Source organism: Episyrphus balteatus, chromosome 4, assembly GCF_945859705.1.
Source record: "Episyrphus balteatus chromosome 4, idEpiBalt1.1, whole genome shotgun sequence".
NCBI classification, from domain to species: domain Eukaryota; kingdom Metazoa; phylum Arthropoda; class Insecta; order Diptera; family Syrphidae; genus Episyrphus; species Episyrphus balteatus.
The window spans coordinates 27,243,994-27,268,779 of record NC_079137.1 but is presented as its reverse complement, the minus strand read 5'-3'; the positions used below and the strand labels follow the sequence as shown (position 1 = coordinate 27,268,779).

The window sequence follows — 24,786 nt, the reverse complement described above, 5'->3', positions numbered from 1 at the left end:
ACATATCGTGCGGCTAAAATCGACTCGGCTCCATTTTCTGGGAATGGAGATTTTCACCACACCAACATTGTATATATTATATTTCTATAGTACTATCATGAAGTCGAATTTAGTATTAGTTCATGTCGTCACTTTTTTGAGGTGGCGCTCAGTGTGTTTTTTTCATACAAATTCTGTTTTTTCAAGTCACCACTAGAGTTCCTAAGATCATTTCACTTCATGATAGTACTAAGGAAATATATATACAATGCACACCAATACATATGCAATCGGCTCCGCGGTGATTATAATTTCTCATTTACTTAATATATATGGACTGCTAGAAGCACATTCAGGTTGGTTCCACTTGTTTCTTCGCGATACTAGCGCCCTAAATAAAAGCGGAGAATAAGTGCAACATTTTTGACAATTGATATTTGCGCTAAAAAATTTCTAAAAAATAAACAAACGAAAAATATCAAAACAATTTTTTCCAAACACATTTTTTTATTATTTTTTCTTCAAATATTTAGATATTTAAAGCACTTAACCACTAAAACAAAATAATTTCAATTAAAAACACAAAAAAAGCCACACCGCCATGTTTGTAGTTTGTTCTTTTCATAAAAAAATGTTAACACAAATTGAAAAAAAAATCAAGAAACGAAAAATATAAAAATTGTATGTATTGTATTTGACGCACTTTCTTCATTATTTTGTTCATTTATTTATTTATTTTGCTAATTTATTTGAAGTACTACACCACTAAAAAAAAAAAAAAAAACAGAAGAAAAAAGCCGCACCGCCATATTTGTAGTTTCTTTTGTTTATTTTGTGCGAAGTGCGAAAGGAACAAATATAGAAAAACAGAGAAAGCACTACCTTTTGACAACAAATGTCATTCATTAAAACTTTCCTCTTTTCGCCGTCTAAGTTTATAGGTAGAAAGAACTAGAATCGTTTTTTTTTTCAATTTTTGTATGGAAAAGTCAAACGACTAGCAGTCCATATATAGTAGGTCAATGTAATTTCTATACTAATTTAACCCGCCGTCGGACCCGTTTAGTAGTCGAGGTCGGACTCGTTTGCTTGAAGGGAAGTCGGCAGAACAGCGCTTAGTCAGCTATTACATGAAGCCTCAAGAGGCTTGACTCTTTTTTCTAATTTTCTTTTGATAATCATTCTGTGAGGCGCGTACTATTACACGATGCCTCTTGAGTCCAGGACTCAAATTTGACATTTCTCTTTTGATTTAAAATTTGTTGTTGTATTGCACCAAGAAGCAAAAAGAAATGAAAGAGAATGTTGAAAAAAAGAAAAGTGGAAAAAGAAACGTCAAAAAAGAGTCTCAGAATTCCGACCCACGACTCTCTGGTCGGATAATTTTTTGTTTCATCTTTTTTCTCTTTTGCACTCATTACGTTTGAAAAGAGGCGCGCCTCTTGAGGCTTCATGTAATAGCTGACTTACAACTGACGGATGAAAACTTACCAAAAGGTCAAAGAAAACAACATCAGCAAGTTTTCTTGTGGGCATCGGCAGTTGCCATAAAGTTTTTTTTTAACTTCTGGTGTGGTCTATAGCCTTAAAGGCTTGGCCACACCGAAGGGTACATGCGGTGCCGGTACGAGCACTTGTATGAAAAAAATTCTAAACTGAAACATCAACGTTCAGATGTGGAATTTTGTTCATACAATTAAAGGCTTGGCCACACCGGAGGGTATGCGGTATAGCGGTAACGATATTTGTACTAAAAAAATTCCACACCTGAACGTTGATGTGTCAGTTTGGAATTTTTTTCATACAAGTACCCTCATCGCTACCCGTACCGCTATTGCATAGCGGTACGGGTAGCGGTAACGATATTTGTATGAAAAAAATTCCACATCTGAACGTTGATATGTCAGATTGGAATTTTTTTCATACAAGTACCGTTACCTCTACCCGTACCGCTACCGCATACCCTCCGGTGTGGCCAAGCCTTAAGGCTTGGCCACACCGGAGGGTACGCGGTAGCGGTACGGGTAGCGGCAACGATATTTGTATTAAAAAAATTCCACACCCGAACGTTGATGTGTCAGTTTGGAATTTTTTCCATACAAATACCCGTACCGTTACCTGTACCTCTACAGCGTACCCTCCGATGTGGCCAAGCCTTTAAGGCTAGACCATACCAGAGGGTACATGCGGTAGCGGTACGGGTACTTGTATGAAAAAAATTCCAAAGACACATCAACGTTCAGATTAGGAATTTTTTTTAAAGGCTTGGCCACACCGGAGGGTACGCGGTAGCGGTACGGGTAGCGGCAACGATATTTGTATTAAAAAAATTCCACACCCGAACGTTGATGTGTCAGTTTGGAATTTTTTCCATACAAATACCCGTACCGTTACCTGTACCTCTACCGCGTACCCTCCGGTGTGGCCAAGCCTTAATACAAATATCATTACCGCTACCCGTACCACTACCGCATACCCTCTGGTGTGGCCAAGCCTTTACCCGTACAGCTACCGCATGTACCCTCCGGTGTGGCCAAGCCTTAAAGCCCTGGCCACACCGAAGGGTACATGCGCTAGCGGTACGGGTATTTGTATGAAAAAAATTCCAAACTGACACATCAACGTTCAGATGTGGAATTTTTTTCACACAATTACCCGTACCGCTACCGCATGTACCCTCCGGTGTGACCAAGCCTTTAAGGCTATAGACCACACCAGAAGTTAAAAAAAAACTTTATGGCAACTGCCGATGCCCACAAGAAAACTTGCTGATGTTGTTTTCTTTGACCTTTTGGTAAGTACCCGTACCGCTACCGCATACCCTCCAGTGTGGCCAAGCCTTTACCCGTACAGCTACCGCATGTACCCTCCGGTGTGGCCAAGCCTTAAAGCCCTGGCCACACCGAAGTGTACATGCGCTAGCGGTACGGGTATTTGTATGAAAAAAATTCCAAACTGACACATCAACGTTCAGATGTGGAATTTTTTTCACACAATTACCCGTACCGCTACCGCATGTACCCTCCGGTGTGACCAAGCCTTTAAGGCTATAGACCACACCAGAAGTTAAAAAAAAACTTTATGGCAACTGCCGATGCCCACAAGAAAACTTGCTGATGTTGTTTTCTTTGACCTTTTGGTAAGTACCCGTACCGCTACCGCATACCCTCCAGTGTGGCCAAGCCTTTACCCGTACAGCTACCGCATGTACCCTCCGGTGTGGCCAAGCCTTAAGGCTTGGCCACACCGGAGGGTATGCGGTAGCGGTACGGGTAGAGGTAACAATATTTGTATGAAAAAAATTCAACATCTGAACGTTGATATGTCAGTTTGAAATTTTTTTCATACAAGTACCGTTACCTCTACCCGTACCGCTACCGCATACCCTCCGGTGTGGCCAAGCCTTTAAGGTTAAATCGAAAAAAGAGAGGCAGAATAATTAGTTTTTATTAAGAAATAGAACTTTTACACACGTTTTTGACAGGTGACATATATATGATTTATTTTCTCAATGGGCACGTTCAGGAAATATTAGGGACTAGATATTTAGGTAACGTCATTTTCTGAACGGAAATTTGAGTAAATTGACTTAATTTGTTTGGATACGCCATTATTTTCAAATTTCGAAATTTATTTGAGATTTTTAGAGATCGCGGGGGGCAGACAACAAATTTCACTTCACTTTAATAAATAAATAATATTAATTATAACCGATTATGCACTTTTTAACCGTTTCTCACACAAATTAATTAAATTCTGCTATCTTTATTCTGTAATTAAAAACAATCAGCTGTCATGTTGACAAAAAAAAACTTTCCTAGTTTTTTAGTGAAAAATTTCTTGCCTAACTTTCCAGTCAGCTTTCCAATAAAATTACCTAAATTGGAAGGATTTTTTTAGACAGCTGACCAATCAGAGGCCGAGAAATTACCTAAATATTTAGGCCCTAACGTTTCTGAACCTGCCCAATATCATGCTTAAAATTAAAAGTTTAGCAATGATTTTAATTAAATATGTTTCCCAATCATAAAAAATGGCATCACCTTTAAAAATATCTGCAGATAATTTAAAAAAGTAACTATTTTTCGTGCGGTGCAAACTTGAAACTTAAGGGCCTATTAAAAACAGCTGTGTTTATATTACCTTCGATGTTTTTCAAGCTAATAATTCTCTAAATTTCTTCGTGACCCTATTTCTGGCCTTTTACACTTGCTTGCTTTTTGCATTTAACTTGTTTTAGGTGTTCCGACAGAAAAGCATCATTCATCAATGATAATGCCTCATTAGTTGAAAATTCCAGTGGTTTAGTGGTTCCAGAGGATCAGAACTTAATCTTTTATACATTTTGATCCTTCACTCAAAGAAAATTTCGTTAAATCCTCTACGGTTTTATTGGAATATGCTTTTCCAATTTTGCGGAGAGCGATTCTACTGATTTTAACTATTTCCTAATGATAGGTGCACTTAAGAGTCTTTTAACCTTCCGTTTGTTATATTTTTCCCGATTTTTAATTTTTAAAAATTCTTTTCTACTTTTGTTTCACTATCTACTGTTTTTGTTTATTTAGTTCCCACATAATATTGGTCAAGTAAAATGAAATTCATGTTTAAAGAGCGGTCCAAAGTGTCTTCCACCTTTTTTGTTTTTTTTTTTTACGCTTAGGTAACTTGAAGAACAAAACTTTTATTATGTTTTTAATTTTTATTTATTGTCAAAAATGTTCCAAAGATGATACCCGCTCATTAAAAGTACAAAAAAACTGTCTTTTCGATCTTATTTGGCAGTTTTGACACATTTTTCGAATTTTGGCGGTCGAGAAAACGCGAGACATGTAAATAGCTAATCTCAATGACAACACTCCACAATACATTAATTAATTAATTTCAGACCGAAAAAATGCGGAAAAATTAACTTTAGTTTGCAATGGTAATTAATAAATAAAAATTATAATACTTTACCTCCAAATGTAGATTAACAATTTAAAAAAACAATTACAACAAAAAAACTACCACAGCGTTTTTAATTGTCAACTAAACTCAAGCGAAAAATAGAATACTTTGTATTATCTCCATCCAACTGTTGACAAGAACCAACTTTCAAGCTTAGCTTACGCTAATCCGAGATGAAAATCAAAAAACCAAACATGAATTACAGTTACCCATTGTATTGAGAAGCTCAACTCATGATTTAAAATCATGTGGCTAAACTTTTTTTTTTCTATTTTGTCCAGTCAGATTGGCGAATTACCACACTGTGCCCCGGTGGAACAACGACGTAAGTGCAAATTTTGAATTTTCTGAGTTAAGTATGCCATAGTTCCAAGAAAAGGTATTTTCTTCCGATGAAACAAAGACCCAATTGAAAATGTTCTATTTGTATGCAAGGGGCAGAAATGTCTTTGGACCGTTACATTGTTTTCAAACTATTATATCGCGAATACATAGACTTATCTGTCACTTGCGTTTCAAATCTCTAACAAACAACCGTTTGAATAGTCAGTCAACGACGTATTATTGCCGAAAACTATGTTTAATTTCCCTTTAATAAAAAGTATGTTAAAAAAAATTGTGTGTTTTTTTTAATAAAAAACGTTTTCAAAATGTTAAATCGCGTTTTCTGAAGAGTCAACATTTTTTCACTTACGTCGTTGTACCACCGGAGGTGCGATATATATATGATATTACAATGCATGTAATTAACATAATTTTGTGTTCTTGAGCATGTTTATGTGCGGAAATGGAATAATGAAAATAAATGAGGAAATAAAAAAACTTAATGACGTTGGGGACCAAAGCAAAATTAAACATGCATAAGTGGATAGCCAGAAAGGGATTTTATAAATCCAAACAAAATAATTTTTACAAATACTGAAGTGATCTCAGTGAATCATATCAAGAAATGGCGAGCCTCCACAAACCACAAGACATTACTTGTTAAGACACGTCAGCATGACAAAAATTATCTCCTGTGGAGGCGGCCTGTTATGTTGTAGATGTTAGATATTGAGTTAGAGAAAAATACCTCTTGTGGCGGCGGCCTGTCAGAAAAACTTGGACGGTGCGAACTGATTAAAATCTGGCTAACGGCTAAATTCATTTTGAACTCAACTTGAGCTTGTAGTTCAATTCGATTTCCATCTTCCATATAAACGGTATACAACAAAGAATTGTTTTAAAAACAAAGAAAAAAGAGGTTTCGTTTATTTTGTTCCTCGAAAATTAATTATTTTAGAGCGAGAATTCATCTTAATCGGTTAAAGTTGTGATCTTCTTTAATCAAAAGTTAACATAAAACAAATTACTTATATTTTAATTAAACCATTTCGTTAGTTTTATTGTGATACTATTAAGTTTTATTGGTAAGTTATCATAATTTTAGTGTACCATTTTTCAATTATAAAATTGCTATTATTGCAAGGTTAAAATTTTGTTTCTTTTGTTTAGAAACATTTGCATATTGCGTCATCTAAATATTTACTTCGTCGTTCGATTCCCTTGTGAAATATAAAACCAATTCAGATTATTATTTTTATTATTTGAAGTAGATTATAATGATTTCCTTTGTTTAAATTATTGAGCTTAAGCATAATAGACATATTAATCAGACTTCCTGCCGGTTGTCTATTCATAAAGTGCCAATAGCACTTAGGTAGATATGTTGAATACCTACAAATAATAATCTACCATAGGAAAGTTTGAATTAATTTATAAAAGTGTCGAGCTCGAATTAGAGCAATGGAATTTAATAAACTTTTCGAAGTATTAACTACGCCAAAAATTAAACAAGGCTAAACAACGCTAACCAGAGATATTCTGATTTTTAACAGTTATACTAACAGTCGCCATTTGAACTATATAAGCGCTTCGAGCTTGAATCTAACCGAACATGGAGCATGTTTATTAAAAAAAACGGGGAATTCCAAAGGTATTGTAATTGCGACAATTCATAAATATTCGACACATAAGTTAATTTCTGTAAACATACAGCTTTATAAATTTTTAGCATGGTGTTGTTTTCCATGTTCGACGTACCTACGCCTTTAGACTTTCTTTCGCTAACTTTCTGACTAACTTGAAGTTTAAAACTGGATTTCATTTATATATATAGAAACACACATGTATAATATGTATACAGATAAAAGTCATGTGACGACGCTATGACTGTTGGGTAGATTTTGCTCCATTTGTTGCATCTGTTTGCTGATAAGAAATAATCATACATTAATAAAATAACAATATCGACCAGATAAAGAAAGTTTTAGTTTATGCTTAGTTTATATAGCCACTTGTACGAAATTTTGATCTTGGGATTAATGTAATTCAAACAACATTAAAAAAAAAAAAATATCTTCACTTAACAAATTATTTTTTACTCATCGATACATGATAAATCTTTATAGGTATAAGAAATAAAATGTAAAGAAATAGATGCAAATAAACGGTGGTTATGATTTAAATAGATATGTAACTAACAAGCATATTGATTTCTTTGATTCAACAAGCACTTAAACTAGCAAATGACAAATTTGTCTCAAGAAGCATTAATTTCGTTCTGTGGTACGCTGCACAGCACATACATCGATTTGCAATACATACCTACGCGGTCATAATTCAAAAAATGAAAACCTTTAAAAAGAAAAACAAACTTTAAATCGAAAAACCAATTGGTAAATAGCAACTTGCCCCAACTCTTTTTATCTCTCTCAGTATGTTACGCCGATCAGCAGGGCGTTGGTTGGAGCATGGAGAAGAATGGACTCCGTTTTGATGTTTGCCTAAACTTTTTATTTTATCCACTAGCTACTAGCATTAAATGGAGGATTCAAACCTGAAATTTGGATCCTAGATAATACAAAAACAAATTAATTCTCCTGATCCTATCTTTAGATGAAATAAGTGTGTTTGGCTTAATAGATTATAAATGAGATATTTATTTTTTAAAAACTAGTATAATTAAGGTGACCATCCGTCCCGGTTTTCCCAGGACTGTCTCGGGTTTTTATTTAAGAAACTCTGTCCTGTATTGGCACATTCTCATTTAAAAAAAAAAAAAAACATTTTTTTAAAACAAGACGAACCTATAAATTTTTATTTGAGAGTTAATATATTTTAAGAAAAATGTAGCATTTTTCCCTTTTTTTTTTGAAAATTTAAATGTACAAAGCTAGGTTAATGTGTATAAAAACCAACCAAAATTTTAACCAACTCAAGTTTTCCAATTAATGTGAGTAGACTGAATTCGCATTGGCTTTTAAAAATGACAGAGCATCAGTTCTTGTCTTTAGAATGTAAAATGAGATGAATTTCTAATAAGAAAACTCAAGTTGTTTAACTCCCCCGAAAACGTTATAAAGCCGCGATTTAAAACTGCCAGACTTCGAAAATCAAAAACTTCTGTTATTTTCCCCATTTTTTCCGCGCCTAAAGATTTTTCCCGACCCGTTTTTGTCCTTACAGGTTATACACAATCAGATTCATTGACAAACACAATTTTGAGTCCAACTGACCCATGTAACTCATCATTTATTAACAGTTTTGCTTTTGAACCTGTTCAGATGAGCCAAAAAATATGCTTGTTTTTATGAATAGATTTGGTTTAGCTACCGTGTGAGGAGAACGGTAGGCCCTAAGACAATTTTTTTTCTCCTAAACTAAGCGTTTAATGATGTTCTCTCGTTACATACATAAAAAAGATGTGCCATTGCACAGAGGTGCGTTCTTTTTCTAACAATAGTTAACTATTGTTAACTATCGTTAACTTTTGTCATTCCTAAACTACAAAATAGTTACGATTTGTAACTATTTGACAGATGAACATCGTTCCTAAACTCGTTTTGAAGCGTCAAATAGTTACAAATCGTAACTAATTCCAACTCACCTCCATGATGTGAGTTGAACCCTCATGAGATTGTTGATGTGTCAAAGTGTATGTTTTGTTTACAAAACAAACTCAAAGATTTTTTTTCTTTTGGAATTAAGGGGAAAAAATGAAAATAAAAAGAGAGTTTTGTGATTTTTCGATGAAAGATAATTTATTTTGAATAAAAAACAAAATTTTTTGGTATAATAATGGAAATAAAAGTATTCTCAAAAGAAATTTAGCTGGTGGTTTGACAGTCTAACAATTTCTAACAATCTCTAACAATAAATCGTTCCTAAATGATTTGTACAAAATCCAACAATTTCTAACAATGACACTTCAACAATAATTTTTGACATAACAACGATCGTTGACTATTGTTAGAAAAAGAACGCACCTCAGTGGTTCTGTAGTGGCCATAGGCCGAAATATCGATGTCAATATAATGACGTCATTTTTCGTTATATTTGTTATAAAAAGCCTATTCTTTAAGATGGCATAACAGAAATTTTGAGAAAATAACTTTTCATATCCTTCATGAAAAGTTGTCGAATAAAAGTCAGGTTTCAATGCTTTATTTTTGGTCCCGAATCAACTTAAACTTTTGAGTGTATTTTTCGGTTAAAATTATTTTTAAAGTTTTTTTCTGTTATGGAACTTAAAGTTGAAGGTATATACTATATTTAAAGAGTTTACAATTCTATTTTATTTAAAATTTTCAACAAAAAACAGACTAGAAAAGGACAGGTTCAAATTCCATGCTTTTGTTTTTCTTCTCACTTTAATGAAACTTTTAACTATGTATATAAATACATGATTCATATACATACATTTTCTCTGGCATGTGTAGTTTCCTAAACAATTGAATCTGTCTGCGAATAAGTGTGACGGGCTACTGCTTCAATTTTACTCATATTTCTCATATTTAAAACTTTTGCATGATATTTTTTTTCTTTAAGTTTTTATGTTTTCTTTAAGTTTTTGTACACATTTTTATAAAAATATATGATACTATGCACGCCTTAAGTCTTAAATGTAATATAAAAATTATGACTGAAATTAAAAAAAAAACCAAATAAATATTTTTAAAAAATAACTCATCATTTGTTTGTACATATTTTGATTCAAGGCTTCTTTTTACATTTTGTTATTAAATATATAAAAGATTTCTTTATAAATCAATTGTTTTTCATTTGAATTATTCTTTTTTATTGCTAAAAAAAATACATTCTCACACACATTCATGTACATTTTGTTGCTATCCTAACCATAATTCCCTATGGCCGCCCTTCTTAGAAACCGGTACCACTGTGCATTGCATTAAATACCAAGACAGGCTAAAAGTAAGATGAACTCAAATGTGAACCTATTCAAATGAGCGGCAGTGTACTCTGCTTAATGCAATAATGACACTTTCCCACTTTTTAATCTCGGATAAATGTTGTTATGAAAGTAATGATTATACCGTCAAAATGGCAAATCCGTATCAGGATAGCATAATTTTTAAGAACAGAAATCTAAATTGAAAAAAGGCATGATTTTAAATCTCTTATATCTCAAAAGTGAAAAAAATGAGTTGTGCCATTATTGCAGGCGGTGAGCGATATGTACTTGTTAAGCAAGTCGTGAATCCATCCCGCGGACGTTCATGTGAGCCCTCGTGGGGGGAAGAAGTAGTAGTTTTTAAACCCCAGTTTATCTTAAACTGGAGTTTATCCAATGTTATGCAATGTAGCAACTTAGGCAGCGTCCATGAATATGGCTCAATGACTTTTACTCCCCGACTGGTGAACTTGTTCATGTGCTCGGGAATGTCTTTCTCACTATGAATATCTTCGTCCTAAATATTTTTTCGAACAATTAAATTTGAAAATTTAAGAAAAAAGGCCTTGATTGCTTTCCAAACGGAATGTATGCATTAATTTATTTTATGAGCGAGTTCACGAGTTATTAAAGTTGAAGTCTGTACCAGAGTGAATGTAAAATGTTCACAAGTGGTAGTGGATATTTAATAATTTTTTCCCACCGCTAGCTGTCGCGCATTGCAACAATTTATGTTTCCTTGTATTTTTCTTTAAAAAATTTTTTTTTGGTGCATAGTTGATACTAAAAATATAATATAAAATAAATTAAGGTTGGTTCCTTGAAAAAATAAATCTAGATAAAGTTTTAAGCTGAAAAAGTAAAAGAAATTCATTTATTCTGTGAGCCCTGATTTATCGTTTGTTTTTTAGGCATATTTTTAAAGTTTTAATTGCAATGAGAAATGACAAATGGTGCTTTTTAAAGAAGAATAAATTAACTAAAAAAAAATTAATAAAAAATTGAAAATTTGTGTTTTATAAGCCCTTTTGTTCTTTGTTTTTCAATTTTCAATACGGATGCGCGACCCCTAGCGGTCAAATTAAAAATTAACAAAAAATCTTTTAATACTTTTTTGGACCCAGTGCAACTTTTGCAGGGAGTATGTTTTTTATTTTTTCCCATACAATGTCGCTCCGGCACTGGCCTAATATGTAAATCAGTTAGGGCCATTTGCTGAAACGAAACTTAAATAATTCAATTAAAATTATTAATTCAAATAATTTAAGTTGAACATAATATAAGATTCATATAGCAAACGGTTTTTTTTTAAGCTATATTTGGAAGCTATATTATTAGATTAAAATATGAAAGAAAAAGAAATTAACACTTTAATACTTTGCGATAAAAAGGATATTGCTTTCTAGCATTTAACCAGGATTCAAAAAGACTGATGTCCTTAAGCTGGATCCACGCTAGGTTGATCAACACGTTCGACATACGTTCCAAATTGACATAATGAATATTTAAACCGCTTCAAACTGGTTCAATTGATGTGTGGGCTCAGTTTTGTCCTATATGCATCAGTTAGAATAATTTGGAAATGTTTAACCGTTCAGTATGTCGATTTGGAACGTATGTTGAACGTGTTGATCAACCTAGTGTGGATCCAGCTTTCAGTTGAAGTTGCAGAGCTGAATTACAAAGAAATATCGATACGCTGTTTTTTTCTAAGGCTGATAAATTGCTTATTTCAAACTGAAAATTATTTTTTAATCCATAATTTGCTGTTATCAGAAATTGGAAATCTCGAAAAGTTTTTTTTATGTCCGTGTTTGACACAACTTCGAAAAATATCGTTGTGAATTGTTAAAAAATCATTTAGTGTTAAAAATGATGAATAATCCATTTTTTCAAACCGCTGTGCAATTCAAATGAAAAATTTATTTCTTTGAGGACAAAAATCGTATCTCTTCGCAATGCTCGAAAAACTGTTTGAGAATTATTCCTCGGGATAGCCAGCATCCAGCAAACCTCAACATGAAGTTAATAGCGGACTGTGAATTCTGCCCATATCATTACATAGAAAAGCACTTAGTTGCACTTTTGTAATTAAAACTAGATTCATGTATTTATTATTGAGATGGGTAAAAAAAAAAATGGTGTATATAAAGTATATAAAGTGAGGAGTTAATAAAAAAGATAATGTTCCTTTGGAACAAGTTTGTTGAGCGTCACATTGATTGAATAACGGAGACCCCCAGCGGACCACAGGTTGAGAACCGATGCTTAAGGCAATTGGAAATAAAATTCATGAATAAATTACAAAATAAATTGCAAAATACCAGAAGAAAGACATTTCACACCTTGTTGAGTGTATTGATATGAAATCCACTTACTTGGTACCGCCTATAATTTCCAGAAAATCCTATACAAATATTTTGTCTATAAATAAATTAATACATATACATACATACATACATATCTACTGAACTTAGAACAGAAAATTGTTTTGACTTTTGTTATCATCAAAATACTCTTATCGTTAAAATGCTATCAACACGTTTATTGAACAATATTTAAATAAAATAGAGTTTTAGTTGTGATCTTTCTATTGGCGTCAGGGGCGTATTGAGGGGGGGGGCTCAGGGGGCTCAAGGAACATATTATTAAAAAATATACAGGGTGTCCCAAAAGTTAACGTCGAAACGAAAACGGTAGATAGGGTAGGTGGTGACAATTATCAGAAAAATAATAAAAAAAATCGCAGCCATATATTTTGGGAGTTATGGGCATTTGAAAAAAAGTCGAAAAAATGGTCTCCTGTGACGGTTTTTCATGTGCCGTGACTACAAATCATAATTTTTCTCATTTTTTTCTTTTGTTACGGAACCTTGAATAACCCTGCTATCAAATGCATTCAAAAATTTTAACTCAGCTGCATCAGTTTTTAAGAGAATATTACTTTTTTACCCAACTTAGTACTAAAAAATTTTACATGACTCTAATTCAATGAGCCGTAGTGTAAAAAAATGCACTGGGATGTTTCGGCAAGTTGCCTAAAAAGTTGGTGTGTTCAATTCTTTTTTCAAAATGGTATTGTTGGGAATATTCCATAAATAACCGACATAAATTTTTTTTTCAAGAAATCCGACTTTTTTTGAGGTAATTTTTCCATATTATTCAAGTTTTGTACCCTTTCAGAACCTTTCAGAATACAAAAACTTAAATAATATGGAAAAATTACCTAAAAAAAAGTCGGATTTCTTAAGAAAAAAAATTTTATCTTGGTTTTTATGAAATATTCCCAACAATGTTATACCATTTTGAAAAGAGAATTGAACATACCAACTTTAAAGGCAACTTGCCGAAACATCCCAGTGCATTTTTTTTACACTACGGCTCATTGAATTAGAGTCATGTAAAATTTTTTAGTACTAAGTTGGGTAAAAAAGTAATATTCTCTTTAAAACTGATGCAGCTGAGTTAAAATTTTTGAATGCATTTGATAGCAGGGTTATTCAAGGTTCCGTAACAAAAGAAACAAATGAGAAAAATTAAGATTTGTAGTCAGGGCACATGAAAAACCATCACAGGGTGACCATTTTTTCAACTTTTTTTCAAATGCCCATAACTCCCAAAATATATGGCTGCGATTTTTTTTATTATTTTTCTGATAACTGTCACCACCTACCCTATCTACCGTTTTCGTTTCGACGTTAACTTTTGGGACACCCTGTATATTTCGGATTAAGCATCAAAAGAATTCATTGAAAATTAGTTTTTGAGACTTCTACTTTCTGCATTTCACTTTTTGAGCATTCACTTGCGTTGCCGATAGTGAAATTAGGTGTTCTACATTTTTTCGCTCATTTCGATTTTCTGATCGAATTCAATTCGCTTTGTTTCTGCTCGTGAACTTGGTATCTTTTTCAATGAATCTCCAGACAAAATATTATCAAAACTTATATTTTTATTGTTTTGTAATGTTTATTTGTTGTTAATTTAATACAAAATACATAAAACACATGAGGCATGATATGCCTCTGTGTTTGTGTTTGAAAATTTGCAATAATATCGCCCATGTTCTGCATTTCACTTACATATTTCATATGTCTCGCAAAATGTGACTTCTTATTTTTTCTTTTTAATTCAGCTTTTTTCCAATAAAGTTGCCAATAAAATTGCATCCATGTTTAAAGTAGCAGTAATTTAACTTTAGAAACAAAATAAAAATGGATGATCCTTCAGTTTTGACAGTTCGAAGCATTTTCGAAGTTTTCGAAATCGATCGAAGATCAATTTCACGTGAAATTGAAAAGTGATGCCAGTTCACTTTCGGTCGAATTGCGGAAATATGGGCATTTATACCGAAAAAAGTGAAGAGTATAGCTCAAAAACTAGACGTGATAGGAATAAATCTATAAACAGTTTTGAATTCAGCACATGAAAAAGTTCGAACGAAAAAGTGTTTTTTTCTTTTTAAAGATTACTAAACACCTTGCTGTTTGTGTAAAATGTTTGGGATACAAGAACTTGGAAAAATAGCTACTTTGAATGTGAAAGGAGACAGTAGTACGAAGTTGTCGGGAGCAGTAAAATGCTACTATACGACTTTCAGTACCGCAGCACAGCGCTTTTCTCTCGATCAAAGATGAATAAAAAAAGAGACAAATTTGTAGTACATTTACCTTATCAAAAATTTTTGAAAAATTTCTTAGCCCCCCCCCCCCAAATTTTTTTCTGGATACCCCACTGATTGGCGTATGTTGTTTTTATAATGCAAGTAATTTCCTACTGCACACACGAATAGCTATGCAAAAAAACAGCTTTTCAAACCAATGTTAGTGGCGAGTAAACCAATTGAATTCACGTTCACTTACCAATAATAATTATTTCCAGTAAACAAGTTTTTTTCTAACAATAAAAACAATGTAATCGAAACTTATTATACAATCTTTATTTAATGCCTGTTTACTATCAATATTTGTTTGTATTAGTTTATTTATGTTAAAAAACCCCTTTTTTTTGTATCGAATTTCAGATCTCAACCACTAGCCATGCGTGTTTTAATGGTTTTGGTAGGCATTATTGCCGCTGCAAGTGCCGTTTCATTTGTTGACATCGTTAAAGAAGAATGGCAAACTTTTAAGGTAAGTAATAATAATAGTGCTGTGTATACCTAACGATTGAATTCGAATAACGTTCAAATAACAAAATCAACATTATAACAAAAGAGCTTTCAGAATTATAATTTTCAATTGATTAAATGACTAATTTATCGTTTTTGTTTAAAATTAATACATGCATACAAAATGCAGTTTATATTCATATTTTCATACATACATCTAGATTAATGCAGCTTGCCTCTGACTCATTTATTTCTATTAAGTTTCAATTTGATTTCTCAAAACTTGATAAGCATTTAAGCGAGACGTAATAGATAAACATATTTGTATTTGTTCTGAGTGTTCCATTGACAAGAAATTGACAGCTCAATAATTTCAATTGCACTTTAAGCCACACAATTGCCTAGGAAAAACATTCAATTGATTTAAATTTTATAAAAATATCTCACATATGTATATATTTATGTACGTCTTTAGTTTATATACGACAAAAATAGTAAACAAAGATAAGGTCTAATGCTCAATTATGTGATAAGTAAGTATCAAACTCTCATGTGTGTGATTTTATTATTATCAAATGTGGGGTAACGACTTAATGGATGATTCTCGTCTATGGGTCATGTGCCAAAGTACGGAAATACTTAAATGATGATTAAAATTTACTGATAGAGAACAAATAAACACAGACTGATGTTAACTTGAAAGAAAGATGATTGAAACGCAAATTAGTGCCTGATTTGTTTTATCAGTTTAAAAATTTTCTTTCATAAAAAAAAACGTCAATAAAAATGGGCAAATAAATAAAAATCTATCAAATATCAGTATGCATTATTCAAATAGAAATTTCAAAAAATCCAATATCCAAAATTGATAAAAAAATAATACATATAAAATTAGTTTCGCTGAATCGTACGAAATTTACACGCCATAAAACAATTGCAACTTTTTATTTAACTGGAAATAAATTAAAAATTATTCGATATTTAGTGACAAAACTATCAGCCCTATTCTCCTATTCGATTCACGTGAATCGAAGGATTCCCTTTCTAAATCATGTCAAATTGGCTTTGAAAAGCTTCTAAATTTCGATTAATTTTTAATTTATTTCCAGTTGAATAAAAAGTTGCAATTGTTTTTTCGCGTGTTAATTTGGTCTTGCTGAAACAATTCAGCGTAATTTATTTAATACTTCTTCTTTTTCTTTTGAAAATTATGTAAAATTATTTTTGTTAGTTTCATTTGAGCAAGCTCCATGGAATTTTCGATTGATTTCACTCAAAAATTACCTTATTCCGAAATCCAAAGGAATAGTTCAAATTTCTTCCACTCAATTTTAAAATTTTATACCTATACTCGTGATAAGCCAACTAAAAATTATTTTCGTTTGCACTAGTAAATTTGCTTATTAGTGCTTTTAAATAGATTTGACATGAAATCGAGAAAAGAATTTCTTTTCTGAGAAGCGTTCAATCTGAAAGTTTCGTGTAAATAAAACAACTTAATAATATTCCTGGATGCTTCCAGACGTTTTGGATGTCCAATCCAAAACGAAATTAGGTTTGTTCGCTGTTTCCTGCTCCAGAGGTGCGTTCTTTTTCTAACAATAGTCAACTATTGTTGTTATGTCAAAAAATATTGTTGATGTGTCATTGTTAGAAATTGTTGGGTTTTTTACAAATCATTTAGGAACGATTTATTGTTAGATACATATTGTTAAACTGTCAAACACAAAAAAAAATTATTTTGAAAATATTTTTATTTGCATAATTATAACAAAAATAATGTTTTTTTAGTCAAAATAAATTCTCTTGCATCATAAATTTGCAAAACTTTGTTTTTATTTTCATTTTATTGTGCTTATTTCCAAAAGAAAAAAATCCTTGAGTTGGTTTTGTAAACAACACATCCACTTTGAAACATCAACAATCTCATGAGTGTTCAACTCATATCATGGAGGTGAGTTGGAAATAGTTACGATTTGTAACTATTTGACACTTGAAAACAAGTTTAGGAACGATGTTCATATGTCAAATAGTTACAAATCGTAACTATTTTGTAGTTTAGGAACGACAAAAGTTAACGATAGTTAACAATAGTTAACTATTGTTAGAAAAAGAACGCACCTCAGGGCGCTCTAAATGTCATTCAACTGTCAAAAAAGTCAGAGTTCATTTTATATCGAATACCTCAGCTTCATGTCGTTTTTAATTATAATCCGGAAGAGCTTTCCGATCCCGAACGCCAAAAAAACAGCTAAACACATTCTTTTCAGTTTGAAGTTTAATGTCTTTATATGTGACTGTGTTAATAAAAAACCAATACTTGCCTTATGGAGCGAGTAAAAAAATTAACTCTAATGTCGAATTCCTTTCAATTGAAAAATCGAATTTTCGGCGATCTCGAAGCGAATTTTTTTTGAAAATCATGTTCCATAGAAAAAAAAATCGCCTCAAACGAAGCAGAATTCGAATTTTTTTTTATCCTTCTTTTTTGAGAGATTTACACGGATTTGCACACACACTTGGAACATTTGACATTTCTCAAACGTCAAGCTGAAAGTTTTCTTCGTGTTGTTTGTTTATTTGAGAACATCAACTTCAAATAAACAGAAAATTTTAATTAAATATCGTATTTTTATTGCGGAAAAATATGAAATAAATATAAAAAAAAAAACAATGTGCGATCAAAATATATTTTTTCCTGGCATAGTTCTTGTGAAAAAGTCAAATTACTGTGACTTTTCTTCTCGTAATTATCGTCAGAAAAATTTTTCTCTGTAAAACCACAGCATACGGCCAAAATAATAACCTTCTACTTCATCTTCACTCAGATCTTAATAATAACTGCAATTTCCCTTTGATTCTGATTAAAATAAATCTATATTACCGAAGAAAATAAACAAAATTATTAATCAAAGGAATCTCTGGTTTTATTTTGCAGAAATTGTTTTGGTTTCAGCTTGACGTTTGTGTAAAAATTGTTGTCAAATGACACACATACAATCGCAAAAAGAATTCGATCTGTTTTCATGTTCCTTTTTAACACCAAAAATTCGATTTTTTTGAGGCGATTCAAAAAATTGAAAGGAATTCGACATAACAATACCATCTTCATAACTTGATGATGAAGAGGGTAATAGCAAACCTTTATGACTGTAAGAATGATATAACAATCGCATCAAAAAGAATACAAAAAATGACGTTGGTCAAATTTGACGTTATTGAAATTTATGGCGTTTTTAATTGGCAATTTGGAAGCAAAAAAAAGCAATCTGAATGCGTTCAATGGGCAAAACTGACAGTTCTGATTCTGAAAAAAAAAACAGAATCAGAAGCAGAATCACTCACACATTCATAGATTTAAATGTCAGCAGTACAAAATGTTTGCAGCACAAATACAAATGAAATTTGGCGCGAATACACATATATGTGAAACATGTTAAACTCAACCAATACATTCTCACCAAACTTCAGATTCTTCGGAATAAAAAAAAACTGTTCAATTGGGATTCAGAATCGAAGAACAATTCCGGATTGCCAATTAATAACGCCATTAATGTGTGAGTGTTTTCTGAACCCATGGTATAAAAAGAGAAGGTATGATCATTAGAAAAAACTCAGTATCGAGAACTGTCAAAACTTATGGCTACTTAAGGTTTTGACAGCCCAGCCCATTGAAATTGTTGTTGTAAACAAATTTTTCTTGGAAATTGTTGTTGCTTTTGACTTTGCCAAATGCCAAACGTCAAAACCTTACTACCCCATTTTGTAAGATGGCGGCTCTAATGATCATACCTTGTCTTTTTATACCATGTTCTGAACCTGATTCTGCTTTAAAATCCAGAAAAGTTCTCTTTTTTCCAGAAGAAGAACTGTCATCCAAGGCCGATAAAACACTTTCAGAAGCATTTCGGACGATAAATTAGAAAAGACATCAGTTTAATGATTTGATTTTTGTTTTGTCATTTCTTTAATTTATTTATTAATACAGTCAAATAAGGAGAAAAAAGGGGTAAATCTCGGAATGAATGTTAATAGAAATTTTTTTTGCTCAATATCTTCCTTTTGCCATTCTACAACATATCTCAAAAGTCTAGAAAAATCTCATGTCCGCTTGTCGCGATTTCAAGGTCAAATCGCGAAATGGAGATTTTCAATATTAGCAAAAATAGGCTATGGTATTATATACACATATGATACATGATTAATACATGACTAATTTGTACGCTTGAAGTCCACGAAAAGTTCCGCGAAACATGTTAAAAAGCGTATCCAGTTTGTAAAAGACCACATAAACTGGCCAGCGAAGAAATGGCGTTACATATTGTTTACTGATGAGAGCAAATTTGTCCTCTTTGGTGGTACTGAATCTCCACAATACGTCAAACGTCATCCCAATACGGAATATGTTCCAAAGTATACGACGAAAACAGTTAAACATGGAGGGTCGAAATTTTAGTTTTTTAACATATTTATTTGTTAACAACGGAACTTTTCGTGGACTTCAAGCGTACAAATTAGTCTCTAACAGTCGCCTACGAATGTTCACTGCACTGCAATCCAGGCTTGAAGCCTTCTGGATTTGAAACGACGATGCAGAAGGCTCAACTTTGCTCATCTGGACAATACGCCTGTCATCTACGACGGTCTTTTTTCTTTTTCTACCGCGCGTTTCGGGTCTTTCGTTGAGTTTTTGCTACCATTGTAGGGGAGCATCGTAATATAACCTTGAATTTCCAAGTAGGTTTTCCCTTCTTCAAGCAGCTTTGGTATAAGTTTCCGTTATCCGAACTGCAGTGTTTTGCTCTTCGAACTTTAAATAGATTAAAACCAAAACAAATCGTTTTTTGTTGAAAAATTGTTCAAATTATATAAGTACTTACTTTTAAACCAAAAATAAATATTCTAAGTTATAAACCGCTTTTAAATTCTTCAAAAACAACTTAAACTACTATTATTTTGAACAGGTCAAATTAGAAAGAACAACCAAAGGTCAATGACAAATTATTTGGCACCTTCTTTTTCATTTTAAAACTACGATACATTTATTAGTAATTGACCGTTACAAACTTTGACATCAAAGAAATTAAATTTTTAACCGTAGAAGTACCGTAAATATAAAAAATTAGAGATGCCGCGAACATTCGGCCACTATTCGGTATTCGGCCTATTCGGCCTATTTTTCTGGTATTCGGTATTCGGCCGAATAGTTTAACTATTCGGCCGAATACCGAATACCAAATGGAGAAGAAAAAAGACATAAATTATTATACCAAAATGTGTGTTTTATTAAAAAATTGTAATTTTAGTACTTATAATCTACTAAGGCAGTTGTGGTGAATGAAAACTATTTGTTCCGCATTTGTTGATAGTAAACGATTACGTTTATCTTCGTAGACTATTCCTCCTTCGGAAAATTGTCTTTTACTGTAAACACTTGTCCCAGGAAACGAAAGGTAGACTTTAGCTAATGTTGTCAAAATTGGAAATTTTGTAGTATGTGTTGACCACCACTTGTATGGGTCCATGGTATAAAAAGAGAAGGTATGATCATTAGAAAAAACTCTGTATCGAGAACTGTCAAAACTTAAAAATGGCTACTTAAGTTTTTGACAGCTGCCCATTGAAATTGTTATTGTAAACAAATTTGTCTTGGAATTAGTTGTTGCTTTTGACTTTGCCAGATTAAACGTCAATACTCCATTTTGTAAAATGGCGACTCTAAGGCCGTGTGTGAATTGCGTTAAATAGTTAATACCGTGTTAAATTTTTGACACTTTTGAGGTGAATAAAAAATGTTTACGTGTTAAAAATTTAATGGGCTCTGGGACCTGGTTAATTAAGGTTAAATTTTTTTTGCAGATGGTTTTGTTTTGATTTTTTTTTAGTAAAAAGGAGTTTCATGGCAAAAAAGAGGCAGAGAAAAATACTAAACAATAAGCCATACAGCTGAAATTTGTTTGTTCACCTCAATAGTGTCAAAAATTTTACACGGTGTTAACTATTTAACGCAATTCACACACGGCCTAATGATCATACCTATTGTCTTCTACCTTTGCAGTAGTAGGTAGTGTGTTCAAACATTTATCTTAAAAGTAGTTCAGTTATTCATCGTTACAATACGATGTTGTTGGGAATTTTTTAAGCCACATATTTTCTTATACAAAGTATGCCTACAGTTTTTTATATTACCAACTTTTTTTTCTGAGTGTCCTTGGCCGAATATTCGGCGGCCGAATATTCGGCGGCCGAATATTCGGCGGCCGAATATTCGGTATTCGGCCGAGGAGCGTGGCCGAATATTCGGTGTTCGGCCAAACCAATGTTCGCGGCATCTCTATAAAAAATGTTATTTTGTTGCAGGCACTACTATTATTTTGAACACAGCTGTATATTTTAGATCAATTTTGCCAGATCATGATTTTTAACGAGATTTTTACGAATTTGCACACGCACTTTCAAACACACCGCGGTATTTGACATTTATGTGAACATTTGTTTTTGTACATTTTTCACATGTTTTTTTTATATGGAAAAAGTTCTCGCACACAGTTAAAAAAAAAAAAATAAATCATTTGGCAATATCCATTTATCAAAAGCGATCATTGAATTTGCTACTATAAATACATAAAGGCGCCTAAATAAGGTAGACTTTTGACCAAATAATGGTTCTGGAGTAAAATATTCCACAAATTGACTCTGTATAATGAAAATAAAACAGTTTCAATATGCCAAATTTGGTAACTTAGTTCTTGTTCAAAACTTATTAAACCTCTTTCGTTTGCATTTTTTTTTTTTCTCTCTACTTCACATATATGAATAAAACAGTAGATAACAATTTAATTAGTTAATATCAACAAATTATATTGTAGATTCAAATAGTCGAAATGGTAAAATACTCGGTATAAAATATGAGGCTTATTCTCGTATGAAATTTATTCTAAATATACCTGGATTTTTAATTCTGCTAACTTAACTTTTAAATATTTTCTTTCTTATTTATTAGCTTTCACATTCCAAAAAATACAAGAGTGATGTAGAAGAAAAATTCCGCATGAAGATCTTTATGGAAAATAAACATAAGATTGCCAAGCACAATCAGAAATACGCACAAGGTTTGGTCAGTTACAAATTGGGTGTAAATAAGTATGCTGATCTATTGCATCATGAATTCGCCAACATAATGAACGGATTTAACCGCAGCAATTCGGAAGCGTAAGTTTGAGTTTTCAATAATTCAAAAAATAATTTGATTTATAATTAATTATTTAATTTTAGCTCAACTGGTTTAAATGAAATCCGTAAAGATAGAGGCGTGACATTCATTAGTCCAGCTAATGTTAAACTACCAAAATTAGTCGATTGGAGAGAATCAGGGGCTGTTACACCGGTCAAGGATCAAGGTATAAAACACATTTTAACTTATTGTTCAAAACAATAATATTAAACATTTTCAATAAAGGACATTGTGGATCATGCTGGTCATTTTCCGCAACTGGTGCCTTAGAAGGTCAACACTTCCGTAAAACTGGAGTTTTGATTTCGCTTTCCGAACAAAATTTAGTTGATTGTTCAACATCATATGGAAACAATGGTTGCAACGGTGGCCTCATGGACCAAGCTTTTAGTTATATTAAAGACAATGGTGGCATCGATACAGAGATGTCCTATCCCTATGAAGGAATCGATGACTCTTGCCACTTCGATAAAGCGAAGATTGGTGCTACCGATAAAGGATTCGTTGACATTCCTGTTGGAGATGAAGTGAAGCTCATGGAAGCAATCGCCACCATCGGTCCAGTATCAGTTGCCATTGATGCATCGCATGAATCATTCCAATTCTACAATGAAGGCGTATATAACGAAACCGCTTGTGATTCTGAGAACTTAGATCATGGTGTACTTGCTGTTGGTTATGGCACCGATGAGGATGGCACCGATTATTGGTTGGTGAAAAACTCATGGGGAACCACCTGGGGAGATAAGGGTTACATCAAGATGATACGTAACGAAAACAACCAATGTGGTATTGCTACATCTGCCAGTTATCCAATGGTGTAATAATTAAGTATCACCCTAATTAATTTAATCTTTATTTTCATGTATGTATGTACCTATGTTTTCTCTTCAATAAGACTTGAAAATTAAAAAAAAAAAAATGTAATTTTAAAAAAATAATGGCTTGTTTTTAACATTGGTAATCTTATCATAAATGTCACAAACTGTTATGTACTTACAGTTACTCACTTACAACAACATCAATGAAAGGGCCTCCTTAAAATTAAAAAAAAAAAAATATTAAAAAAAAGGAATTGCATTACTTTTCAGCATGATAATATTCCGAAACACATCTCTAAACTTAAGCAAAGATTGATTACTAAGAAACCTATTTAAAATATTTGATTGGCCTTTATAATCTCGTTTAATTAATGTCGTTTTTAATTGGTAATCTAGAAGAACTCTGAGATCCCGAACGCCGAAAAAAAGCCAAACACAATTATTTTAAGTTTGAAGTTTCATATCTCTGTATATGTGAATAAAAAATTAACTACAAAAATATCATCTTTAACACTCGACGACGATGAAGATGATAAAGAGGTGTAATAACAAATTATTTATGACTGTACGAATGTTCATAAGCATATTAATTTATTTAATTTCCACTTTTACTTTCCGTTCAAATATACACACACTTTATTTCAATTCAATTTACTTTTATTATTCGCTCAAATAAACACACTATTTAAATCACTTTATTTACTGTCACTTTCATATCTAAACTGTGTCCGCGCCATCTATTTATACCCGTATTTCCAAGATCTAGAATTACTGGGAAATTTCTCGTCTTTTGCTTGTAGAAATTTCCTTTCCAAGAGGTGGCGATGTATATTTCTCCTCCAGTAGGATATTTTTGAGATATTCAGCATTCAAGGGAAATTCCAAGGGATGTGTTCAGAAGACAGGTAGATTCTTATTTCTTAAAGGTGCGTTCAGATCAGAGATATCTCTGGTAGTGTGTTCAGACATTTATCTTAAAAAAGTAGTTCAGTAATTCTTACTCAAAGAATATTTTATGAAAAATTTTTCTAAAGCAAATTAAAAAAATAACCACACAAAGAGCCACGCCCTTGTTTGTGAACTTTCTAATTTGACAAATCTGGCTCTAATTACATATCGTCGCATAAAATATTGTCGTATGTGCAAAATTGAGGTTTTGAGATTTGAATGCAGTTTTGCTAATTGATTTTTTCTCCTTCATTCTGTGAAATCATTTTTTTTGATAGGTATCTGTATCCGTTTCCGAGATAATTGCTATGCATTTTGTCGTATGTGTAGGTTTACAAATATTTTCAGTAGCTTTTTGTCGTAAGTGCACCGAAAACGTGCACATACGACAAAAATTATCACATACTACAATTTTTTCATAAAAATCTGTGTTTTTCTTCGTTCGGTAAATAATTGTCGCATGTGCTGTTTTTGCGACACATACAACAATATTTTACTGGAATTTCAGTAA

The 24,786-nt window shown here is 32.4% G+C and overlaps 1 protein-coding gene across 1 annotated transcript; it reads left to right on the top strand.

Moving 5' to 3' along the window:
• The first annotated feature begins 6,857 nt into the window (after positions 1 to 6,857).
• LOC129917669 (cathepsin L) lies at positions 6,858 to 23,443 on the top strand. Its single transcript, XM_055997710.1, has 5 exons — positions 6,858 to 6,904; positions 15,186 to 15,294; positions 22,276 to 22,484; positions 22,548 to 22,672; positions 22,732 to 23,443. The coding sequence occupies exons 1-5, from the start codon at positions 6,873 to 6,875 to the stop codon at positions 23,328 to 23,330; spliced, it is 1,074 nt and encodes a 357-aa protein (XP_055853685.1). The 5' UTR covers positions 6,858 to 6,872; the 3' UTR covers positions 23,331 to 23,443.
• Positions 23,444 to 24,786: the final 1,343 nt, after the last annotated feature.